The 12,141-nt window shown below is 24.8% G+C and overlaps 1 protein-coding gene across 1 annotated transcript in view; it reads right to left on the bottom strand.

Annotated features, from left to right (window-relative positions):
• Nucleotides 1-12,141, bottom strand: part of Phum_PHUM350510 (dachshund, putative) — a gene marked incomplete at both ends in the record, with an annotated part of 56,518 nt that overhangs the window by 11,816 nt on the left and 32,561 nt on the right. Inside the window, 5 exons of the mRNA XM_002427823.1 lie at nucleotides 1,581-1,808; nucleotides 1,903-2,061; nucleotides 2,163-2,239; nucleotides 9,697-9,756; nucleotides 9,846-10,056. Coding sequence (XP_002427868.1) covers nucleotides 1,581-1,808; nucleotides 1,903-2,061; nucleotides 2,163-2,239; nucleotides 9,697-9,756; nucleotides 9,846-10,056 — 735 coding nt within the window. The remainder of the gene's footprint in view (nucleotides 1-1,580; nucleotides 1,809-1,902; nucleotides 2,062-2,162; nucleotides 2,240-9,696; nucleotides 9,757-9,845; nucleotides 10,057-12,141) is intronic.

Here is a 12,141-nt window from a genome sequence, read left to right as displayed (position 1 = left end):
ACTCGTTTTTCCTTTTTTAATACACTTTTAAATGCAATTAACAATATTTTTTTTACGCCCGCAAAAGTTACCTCCCCTTCCTCCTCCTTCCCTCTCCCTAACCTCCTCCCCTTTCTCCCTCCCTTCCTCCCTCCCCCCTTTAATAAAATGATGAATCTTTGTGTTTTAATTACACTTTTCTTTATTCTTTAACTAAAAAAAAAAAAAAAAACATTTTTTTTCCTGTTTTAATCTTTTATTTTCTATTTTAAATATGTATATATAAATATATAATATAATATATTGAACCGTAATATTAAATAATAATAATAATAATCAAATGTTTTTATAAAAATTTTTTGAAACTTTTTCCCCCTTTTCTTTTTTTGATATTTTGAACCCTTTTCGTCATCGTTTCCCTCTTTTAATCCTTCTTTTTCTTTTTTTTTTTAAAAATAAATTATTGTATACGCCTCACAACAACAACAACAACAACAGTCAAAAACAACGTACCTGATATTTTTCTAAAAAAAAAATTTTTTAATTTTTCTTTTGATATTAAATATGAATAATATTTTGATCACGATTCCAGTTAAAAAAGTAAAAAAAAAGGAAGAAATAATAATAATAATAATAATTAAGAGAAAAACGAGAATTACTAGTAATTATAAAAACGAGGGGGGGGGGGTTGAGACCCTCAAACCGAATTAAATAAATATTTTAATTACGGGAAGAGAATATTTGAATCACACTCTTTTTATAAAAAAAAAGTAAATTCTACTTATGGTAATTGCATCATAATTTTAAATTTAAAAAAAAAAATTTTTTTTTTTCCTTTTTTTCCTTCTTCTTTTACTTTACTTAATTTTCATTCATCGACATTAAAAAAAAAATTATTATTATTATTATTACTTCTTTTTTTTCCTTTTCTTTTCCTCAACGCAAATAAAAATCGATCAAAAAAAAAGAGAAAGAAAAGTTTTAAATGGATTAATAAATGAAAAATTAAGAAAAATTTTTATTATTTTTTCATGATTCAATCATTGAAACTTTTTATATATATACATATTACGAGTCCCCTTTGTATTCATTCTTCCTTATCCCCCTCCTCCCCTCTCCCCTTACCTTTCCCCATCATTCCTGCTTTTAAAATAATTAATAAAAAAAAAAAAAAAAAAAAAGATAAATATTGGAAAAATCACAGGTGTGACTTATATCTTATGTTATCAAAATCCATTTTGAGTCAAACACAAACTTGTTGAAATATTTGAAATTAGTAAATGTAGGAGAGCAGAAGATTAGGAGGGGGAGGTGGGGAGATGAGGAGGTAGGGAAATAAGCAAATAATGTTTGCGATAAAAAAAAAAAAAAGAGGAAAAGTCAATAACTAAACATTTACCTTGCCATTGGCTATGAGATAAAAATTCAACACACGCACAAATATATATAAATTTATTAGAATAAAAAAAAAATTATTAAATAGTTTTCAATAAAAATGATTATTATTATTATTATTCCTAATTAATAATTGATTTTGTTTTATGGTTATAATAGAAAAATTAATAGATATTATTAAATAAATAAATAAAAGAAAAACTTACCCTTTTCGTAATTAATCTGACGTTCCTGTTGTCTCGCATTATCGGCAGCAACTTTTAAAAGTCCCTGGATGTTTCTCAAAAGTGTTTCTGTTGAATTTAAATTTGAATCACCCACAGAAGGATTGACCGTACCTGTACCTGAACTTAATGTAGAATAATTTAAAGCTTGACATTCGCTTCTTGGCGAACCAGAAGCTGGTAACTCGGGTCGTTCGACATCTGAAAGTTCTAAAAAAAAAAAAAAACAAAAACAAAAAGGACGTGAGAGACATTCGGTTTTTTTAAAAATATTTAAAAAAAAAAAATTAAATTATTTTGTTACCTGGATCTTTATCATCATCTTCGTCGACTTCAGTCAAATTATCATCTTCTTCTTCATCCTCTGGACCAGATTGTCCGGCCTCGCTACCCGAGGCTTCTCCGTGTGAACCTCCTCCACTTTTAGATAAATTTAATACTGGACTGGGATTGTTGGGTGAACCTAAACACGATCAATTATTATTATCAATAAACATTTTCCTTAAACGGTTCTTATTATATAATGATAAAAAAAAAGGCGGGGCGGGAGAGGGGGTTTCTCACCGTTTTGTGAATTTAACTCTCGAACTTTTTGGTCCAAAGCTAAAGCTCTTTCCGTATCTCCCCTTTCTTCCCGTAACCTAAAAAAAAAAATATATATATTTATAAATATACAATAATAATAATAATAATTATCGAGTATAAATTTCTTTTTTTTTTAAATTCAAGCGAGGAAGAGGAGGAGACAACGACTGCGAATTTTCTTCTTTTTTTTTTTTACGCTTGAGCAAAAAGGAAAAAAATTTAAAGGAAAGGGGTTGTTAAAATTTAACCCTCTAAAAGTGAGTGAACGGACTAAAATAATAAGAAATTTTCTTCTTTTCCCCGTTAATAAAATGTTAAAGATTTTAATAATTGATTGAATTTTAATAGAAAGAACAAAAAACCATAATTAAATTTTAATTAAATATTAAATTTAATGTGAAAATAGTTATTATTAATAAAAAATTTATTCTTTTCTCTTTTTGTTTAATTAAATTATTAATTATTATTATTAATATTAATATTGATACATATTTCAATGAGGTAAAAATAAAAAAATAAAAATTAATTAATAATTAAATAATAATAATAATAATAATAATAAGGAATGACAAGTAAATAAAAAAAAAAATAATTCGTTAGGGAAACCGGGGAAAAAAAAAAAAAAACATCTGAGTCTCGAAACCTTTTTAATAAATTTTCTCAACTTTCTTTTTTTCATTCACTTAAATTATTTTCTCATTTTAAATGTAATAATAATAATAATAATAATAATAATAATAATAATAATAATAATAATAATAATAATAATAATAATAATAATAATAATAATAATAATAATTTTTAAAGTAATTTCTTCACCGTTTTATATATATATTTTAAAATTTTTGATTCCAGTTTTTTTTTTTTTTCAACGAATTTTATTAATTTTTTTTTTAATATAAATCAATCGATCGATCGATTTTAACTTATTAAAAATATTTTAATTCGATTATGACGTAATTATTTTATTAATAATAATAATAATAATAATTTATTTTAGGAGTGTCATCATCAAATGTCAAACAGTAAAAACCCCTTTTTTAAAAAAAAGAATCTCGCAAAAAATTAAAAAAAAAAAAAAACCAAAAAAGGAAAAGAACAAGACCGAAAAAGGAGGAGGTAGAGGTGGAGGAGGTGGATGATATACATAAATAGGAAGAGGGAATAAGTAAGAAGGCAAAAAAAATATTCACTCCATAAAAATGTCTCCAGATAATGTATTATTGCTTCTTTCTATAATACTAAAAGCATTTCCTCATTAACAAACATTTCCAGCTGCAACGTTAAATTTCATATTTTTTCGAATTGTCTTCTTGTTTCTTTTTTTATTTTTAGCTTATTCAATTTTTTTTTGTTTGGATAAAAGTGAAAAAAATTTTAATAATAATAATAATAATATAAATAAAACAATTAAGTATTGATCCATGAACAATTTAATAATAGAAAAAGTTAAACTTTTTTTTTTAAATAAAAAACATGATCTACATCGATCGTAGAATCGTATAAAAAATCGTTAAGCGCACACGCACACACGCACGTAGAACACAATGAAATAGTTTTTCTTTTTTTATATCGAAAAAGGAAGTAGAAAACGTTATGGGATACGGAAATAGAAGCAAACCTGAGGCAATCATGTTATTATGTTGGTAACAAATTTCAAATATCTTGGGAATAAAAAAAAAAAAAAAAAAAATCGTTTTTTTAAAATTCGTTCGAAATAAGAAAAATGATGACGACTACTTAGGATGGATTCCCATTTATCCCTAAAATTTCTTTTTTAAAAAAAAAAAAAAAAAAAAAGAAGAAATCTAATAAAAGTCTAGTCTGATAACAAAGTCTAGTTTTTTTTATTTACGTGAAATATTAAAAAAAAAAAAAAAAAAAAAAATTTATTTAATAATTACTTCGATAAAAAAAATTCAAAAATGAAATTATTATTATTATTATTATTATTATTATTAAAGCTGAAGGGCATTGAAATGAAAATTGCATTGTAAAAACAATTAATTATTGGAAAAATACATAAAAGGTAAAATTAAAATTAAAAGGGATGAAAAAAAAGGGATGAAAATCAATACAAAAACCTTTTTTTTTCCTAAGTTTTTAATTAAACTTTTTTTTTTTTTTATATAAATTAAATATTTTTTATTACGTTTATTCATCAAACATAAGAAAAATTTTTCTTTTTTTTTTTTTTTTTTGATCGGGGAAGTAGAAAACAAAAAAAAAAAAATCTTAGTTTATTTAAAAAAAAAAAAAAAAAAAAAAAGAGTAAAAGTTATCACATGGAACTAAAAAAAAAAAAAAAACCGTATAACAAATGAAAAATAATATTAATTTTCTTTGAATTCTTTTTATTTTCCACCCTTTAAACTTTTCATCCCTTAAAACTGTTATTCTTTTGTAAAATCATACGTGCAATTTTATATCTCTCCAACATCGGTCATCTACCCTACTGTTTTCAGCCCCATTAAAAATTTTTTTTTTTATTTGTACTATTATTAAGAAAGAAAATGTCTCTTATTTCATACAAGAAAACTTGGGTTTAAAAAAAAAAAAAATTTAATAATAATAATAATAACGATAGCATTGAATTAAACAGAGAGAGAGAGAAAGAGAGAGAGTAAAATTTTCTTTTTCTACCGAACCCCCGCGCGCGCACGTACGCACACACAAACGAACACACTCACAAATAAAAAAAAAACAATAAAACAGGAAACTATTATTATTATTATTATTATTATTATTATTATTTCGGACGTGGCGTTTTAAATACTTTCGGCGTTAATATTTTCCATCTTTATTTAACAATTTTATTTTGCTTTTTATTGTCGTTTTTCTTCCCTTTTCCTAATATTACACGTTTTAGATATATAACAATGTTGTCTTTAAATGTTTGTTGTTTGTTCAAACCTTTTTTTTTTCTTTCCTATTTTAGAAAGTTAAATTTTATCGTTTCGTCTTGGATTTAACAATAATTAAATCTCAACAAAACACAGATTGAGAAGAAAAAAAAATATATTTACAAATAATATACAAAATGATTAATAATAATAATAATATCGATAAATGAAATTTGTAAATAAATAAATAAAAAGATTTATTATCATGAATTTTTGTTTGTTTGTTTGTTGCCCTACTCCATATATATATAATAAATGTTTTTTAATATTTCATGACAATTATACAACAATATATCACACTGGTTGTAAGGTATAAGATTAAGAAGGGAAAATGAAAAAAGAAAAAATCTTGAGATTACACAAAAGGGCGGTGGGGAGGGGAGGGGAAGGGAATGCTGCGTGCAAGAGACAATAAAAACCTTACATTCATTTTCACCTTTCCTAGGTAATACATTGTAAGATAAACAACAAACAAAAACAACATACAACAACAATTTCATGAACTACATCACCACCACCACCGCACAATGCGTGTGTGTGTGTGGGTGGCACAATAAACTTCAACATTAGAAAGAGAAAGAGAGACATAAGAATATTTATTGCTTTTTTTTCCTACAGTAAAAAGAAATATTGCGTGCAATAAACGCAAAATATATAAAATTTTCACTTTTATTTTTCTTTAGCTCATAGAATTTTCACAGCGAATGTCTTTTTTTTTCCAGCCGTCAATTAATTGTCCAGGATATATAGATCGAATTTGAATTAAATTTCACCTCAAAAAAACAAAATGTTTGTCGTGTTATAAAAAAATTGTTTATTATGTTTGTGAAAACAAAAACAATCCAAAACAATTTTCTTTCTCTCTCTTTCTCTTTTTTTATAAATGCGTGTGAGTGTGTTTGTTTGTAAATAAATAAATATTTAAATGTTAGAGAAAAAAAAAGAAAAGAAAAATTAGTAAAAAAAAAAAAAAGGTGAGCAAATGCAAAATAAGGTTCTTTATGCGTCCTGGTCAAACAAAGATAAAAACTCAACACAGATTCACCCTAAACCCATCACAACATTTTCCTTTCTCCCTTTATTTATATCTTTTCAAATTTTCTCTTTCTTCTCATCTCTTTTTTCCCTTCCTCCTCCTCCCCCCCTCTGTCTCTCTCTCTCGTTGTTTCTCATCAATTCACGTTTACTCCCCGCCCCGCCCCCCAATAAAAAAAAAAAAAAGTCAAGAGATGCAAATTACTAAGGCTGTCCATTTCGTTTTTCCTGCTTCACGATTTTTATTTATCATTTTATATTTAAATAAATTTTCCTTTTTTTTTTAAAATCATTTTCTCGATCGGTTTTTTTAGTTTTTCTTTTTATTATTTAAAAACAAAAAACGAAAAAAAGCGAAAAAAAAATGGCTTAAAAGGTTTTAAAAGGTCGAAACAAAAAAATTAGACATTGATTAATTAATAAAAAATTTGTTGTGAAAATTAAGGGGCAAAAAAAGGTTTTTCCGAGGATTCAAATTTATTTTCCCTTTTTTTTTTTGTTCGTTCGTCATTCGCGGTTTTTCTTCATTTCGAAAAAAATCTTTTTCCCCCCTTCCCCTCCTAAAATATCTGCGAGTGTGTGTGCGTATAAATTAACATCTTCATTAAGCCTTCCTTTTTTTTCTTTTTAAATTTAAAAAAAAAAGAAGAAATTTTTTCGTCCGTGACATTAATTTAAAAACAAAATTTAGGCGTTATTAAACGTTAATCATGATAATGATAATAATAATAATAATAACTAATTAACAAAAATTTCACATTTCCTGTCATCGTTTTGTTTATATTTATTATTCGGTCGCACCCGAGATTCTTGTCAAATTTAATTTCGTAAATCTTTTTTTAAAACGAAAAGAAATAAAAAATTTTTATTTTGTGACGCGGGAAGGGGAGGGAGGGGGATTTAAAGAGCATTAATGACGTTGAAAACAATTAAAATTGATTTTTATTTTTATTTAAAAAACAATGAACGTGATTTGTTTAAAAAAAATAAAAATAAAAAAAAGGTCGAAAGTGTTTGTTTGTTTATAGTGTTACGTATTTAAACCTCCCCCACCCTTCCTTTTTTTAGACAAATTATCCAGACTATCCAGTTAAATCTCTGGAAATTCTTTTACTCTCTTATTTACCGTGACAGTACACATTGATCATTGTCTCATCGAATTCTCCTTTCAATTCCTCACTTTGATTCCTTTTTTTTTTTTTTTTTTTAACTCAAATTGAAATAAATTTTTGGTTTTCTTTTTTTACCGGAAATAAAAAAAAAAAAGAAAAACTTTTAAATCGTGCAGACGACAACGATAATTAAACAGTTACGAAAAAAAAAATAAAAAAAAAACAAATTTAATTATAAAAATTTTCCACGATGAAAATAATATTTTTTTTATTCACTAAAGACCCTTTTCCTTTCCTTTCCTTTCCTTTTCTCACTACCACCACCACCCCCATCCCGACGACGACAACAACATTAAAAGGTCTTTCGCACTTTCTAAGAAAGTCATAAATGGTAGGAAAGTTGTAAAAAAAAAAAAAAACTTTCTCCCGCGACAAATATATTGGATTTCAATCCATCCCTCGTTTTTCATTTTTTTTTGACTTGAAGTGGAGTCTGAGAGTGACACCTCGATGGCATCCACGTTTAGCCAACGTCGAATAAGAAAAATCTTTTCGTAAAAAAAAAAAAACGAGGCCGAATAATGCGAGAGTACAAGCACACGCACACACGCACGTACACGCACGCACACACGAGATAGAAACAGTTACTGACCGAAGTCGATTTGTCACTCGGTTGACAGTTTTCTTTTTGCAAGTCAAGTCTTCGGGGTTTCCAGTTGAGGGATGCCGAATAAATTATTATTTCAATCGAGGACGGTAAATTTTACAGTTTTAAATCCACGTCAGCGGCCTTTGTTAAAATAACGGATATCCTAACCCTCGAATCAAAATTGAATTTAATTTTTTTTACACACACACACACACACATTTTTAGTCCCTTTTTTTTTCACTATATATATACACACGTAAAAAAATACACTCGGGTGTGTGTGTGTGTATGTGCATAAGATATAACGGGAGGGTTTTTTTTTTTTTTGAATGATTTGGCAAAATTTAAAATAAAAAAAAAAAACATTGAAAGAAGGGAAGAAAAATATAAAATGGGATCCTCTTGAAATTCGAGAACCGATTTTTAAATATTGCAAGTCACATAATAATATAAAATGATTTTCTTTTTTTTTTTTCTTTTCATATGCATATACGTACGGATTTTTATTTATGAACGATTATTTTTTTTTGTTCGTTTTAAAAAATAAATTAACGCGCGCCTAAAAAAAAATGATATATAATTACTTTTGTTACGTTTTCATATTCGTTGAACCAAAAAAAAAAAAAAAAAAAGTGACTACATCTTCATTATCCATTAAAAAAAATAATAATAATAATATTTATTTTTTTTTCTTTATAAGTAATCCATCATTTAAAAAAGGTGTGGCATCTTCCAACCGAAATTCAATAATAATAATAATAATAATAATAATAATATTAATTATTTATTAATACGCGACAAAGTTTACGACTTATAATACTAAAAAAAATCGATCGCGAAATGATTAAAATTAATTTTAATATTTATTATTATTATTATTATTATTATTTAATAGAAAATATTGTTCGATTGAATTTTTAATTCGAAGATGATAATAATAATAATTAATTTTTTTTTATTCGGCGCGGGAAATTCAAAATTAAACAATCATCTAATCAAAAAAAAAAAAAAAAAGAAAAAAATCGCCTACCATAATTTTATTTTATTTTTATTATCATTATTATTTTTCATTTGATGATGATAATGATAATAATAATGAAAATCTAATAAAAAGAAAAGAAAAGAGAGAGAAAGAGAGAGAGAGAGAGGAAATTTTTAAATAACAAAAAATTTATTAACGATAATAAAAAATGAAAATATTGTTTTTTATAAAACAAATAAAAGGAAAGGAAAAGAAAATTTTTTTAATTTTAAGAAGCAGCGGCAGCAGAAACAGCAGCAGCAGCATTTAGGGGTTGAAGTAAAAAAAAAATTTTTTTTTAATAACTAAAAGCTTCACCTTTTCGCGTATTAAATTAAAAGTAAGAAGAAGAAGAAACTTAGTAAATAAATAATTTATAAAGATGAAAGGAAAAATTAAAATGAAGAAAAATATTTTTTATTTATTTATATATATATATGTATATATATATATAAAACTTGTGAGAAGAGAAAAAATTGAATTATGTTTTCTGGAAGGTTAAAAAAAAAAAAAAACTTTTTATTTCCTGCTTTTTTTTGTTCCAGAAATTTTTCCAAATAAAAAAAAAGTGAAAATAACATGAAAATCTGGTAATGAGCCGTTAGAATAAGCTCTTATCTTTTTTTTCTTTTCTTTTCTTTTCATTTTTTTCTTTTTCCTCCAGTCAGCTGTCAAAAAATTTTCATTTTTCACATTTTGATGGTTTTTATTATTATTATTATTATTATTTTAATTTTTTTTTCTTCCAGTTATTCATTTCATTAGGAAAAATAAATAAATAAAAAAAACTTACCTTTCCAAATGTTTAACAATATCTTCGTATGCGGCTCTGCAATTTTCCCAAATTCCAGATCTAAATAAAAAAAAAATTTTCGCATTATTAAATTTTCTTTCATTGAATCACGTGATTAAATAATAATAATAATAATAATTTTGTCTCACCTTGCGATGGCTTCCATTCCGGGCATTTGATTTTTTAATATGTTTCCATCAGGTCTCTGTAATCCAGGATGTTGCATTCCAGCAGGAGACAATATGGCCGTATGAGCCGCTGCTGGATGACTCAATTGCATGAATTGCATGTGATTTAAATGCGTAGGCGGATGATTGTATCCGTTTGCCAAAAGTGGAGATTTTTCCAGCCTCGGAGGATCTTTAAAAAAAAAACAAAAAGGAAAAAAAAATTATGATTATTATTATTAAAGAGATTTAAAAAACATTATTAAAAATTGATTCTAACAATTTTCGAACCAAAATTTTTAAACTCCCCCTTATTATTATTATTATTATTATTATTATCTCACTCCCCATGAGGAGACTTAAAAGCAATTCAAGTCCAATTTGTTGAAAAGAAATAAAGGAGCGATGACAGTAAATAAATTAATTCAAAGTTTACTTAAAAACAAAGAAGCATGTCATTCTATGATTTCTCCGGCTGTAAAAAGCGAAACTCAAAATTGAAATTGGGGAATAATTAGCTTGAGAGAGAGAGAGAGAGAGAGGAAAACTTTTTTTTATTTTTTCCTGCCGCTGTTGTTATACAAAAAAAAAAAAAAGAAAATTCATTTTCGAGAGGGTAAAAAAAAGAAAAATCTTTTATTAAAAATTATTGAATGTCAAAAAAAAAAATTTTTTTTTGTCGATAAACAAATAAAAATTTTAATCTTTCGTTTTTGTTCTTTCTAAAAAATTATTAATAATAATAATAATAATAAATTTTATTTTGAAAAATATGTACGCACACACACATATATATAATTTAGACATTAATGTGTAGTTTTTGTTATATAATGTTTTTTTTATATATATAATAAAGCAAAAAGTTATTTAAACTTTGCGTGCATGATTCATTCAACTTACAAAAAAACAAAAAAATATTTTTTTTTTTTTTGTTAAACTCTTTCTTTAGTACAGAAAAAAATAAAAAATAAAAATCAATGACAGGTATTTTGATTTGGGTTTTTTTTTTAGTAAATTAGTGGTTGTCAAACATTAAATGAAACGTGTAAGATCGCCGAAAGAAATTAAATCCACGATGGGAGCGGAAAACAAAATTAAACTAATAACAAAATAAAAAAAAATATAAAAAAATTATTTTGATTGGTTAATTGTTTAATTAACTTTAATTTATATTTTTTTTCGTTTTAAAATATTTAAATATCACGACATGTTTCCCTTTTTTTTTTTAAAAAAAAAAAAAATGTGTTTGTCTGTTTGTTTGTTTCCTTTTTTAACTCGAATCGAATTCACTCACATACAATAAAATCTATTAAAAACTCATTTGTTAACTTATACGAAAAAAAAAAAAAAAAATAACGTCGAATAATTATTTTATCGAATTCATATAATTTTTTTTTTTTATCCGTTAAAAATTTAACCCCTTGAACTCTGTGTGTTGTATATAGTCAGTTTACCAAGTCAAATCAACAGAATAATATTTTAGTATAAAATAACAGTTGTTTTTGACAATTCCGACGCGAAGAAAAAACCTGAGAGAATGAGGAAACGAGACGAATGCAAATATTGTTGTGACGTCATCAATCACCGCCTTCTTTTACAACGTTGTTTTCTATCATGGCGTCGGATGCAGTTACGACGCGTCTCAATTATTGTATTAATTAATAAAAGTCGAAGTTTTTTCTTTTTTTTTTTTTGTTTCTATCGACTGATTAGTAATAAAAAGTTATTATTATTATTACTTTTTTATTTTAACGTTAATAATAAAATTTTAAATGAGAAGTAAATAATAATAATAATAATTATCGTAACCGAAAATGAAAATTTATTTATTAAAAATAAATGTAAGTCGTATGAAAAAGGAAATAAATAAATAAATAAAAATTATTAATTAATATTGAGAGAGAGAGAGAGAGAGAGAAAAAAAAGGAATAAAAATGAAAATGAAATGAAAGTTTATTATTATTTTATAAGAATATTATCTTCTTCTTATTATTATTATTATTATTATTATTTTTTTTATTGTTTGTGTAATTAAGTAAGATTTAATAAAATGAAAAAAAGTATAAAGACGGTATTAATAATGTAATAAAACATTAATTGAAAGAAAAAAAAAAGTAATAATTTACTTCTTAACTAGTTTTAATATAAAAAAAATTATTAAAACGTTAATTTGTTGCCAATTTATTTTATTTAAGTTTGTCATAATGACAGAATTTCTCGTTCAATTTTATTATTATTATTATCTTATTGATTTAAATAAATGTTTTTACCCCTCCCC

Source organism: Pediculus humanus, genomic scaffold, assembly GCF_000006295.1.
Source record: "Pediculus humanus corporis 1103172107761 genomic scaffold, whole genome shotgun sequence".
Taxonomy (NCBI): domain Eukaryota; kingdom Metazoa; phylum Arthropoda; class Insecta; order Psocodea; family Pediculidae; genus Pediculus; species Pediculus humanus.
The sequence above is the reverse complement of the archived record's forward strand: the minus strand, read 5'-3'. Positions and strand labels throughout refer to the sequence as shown.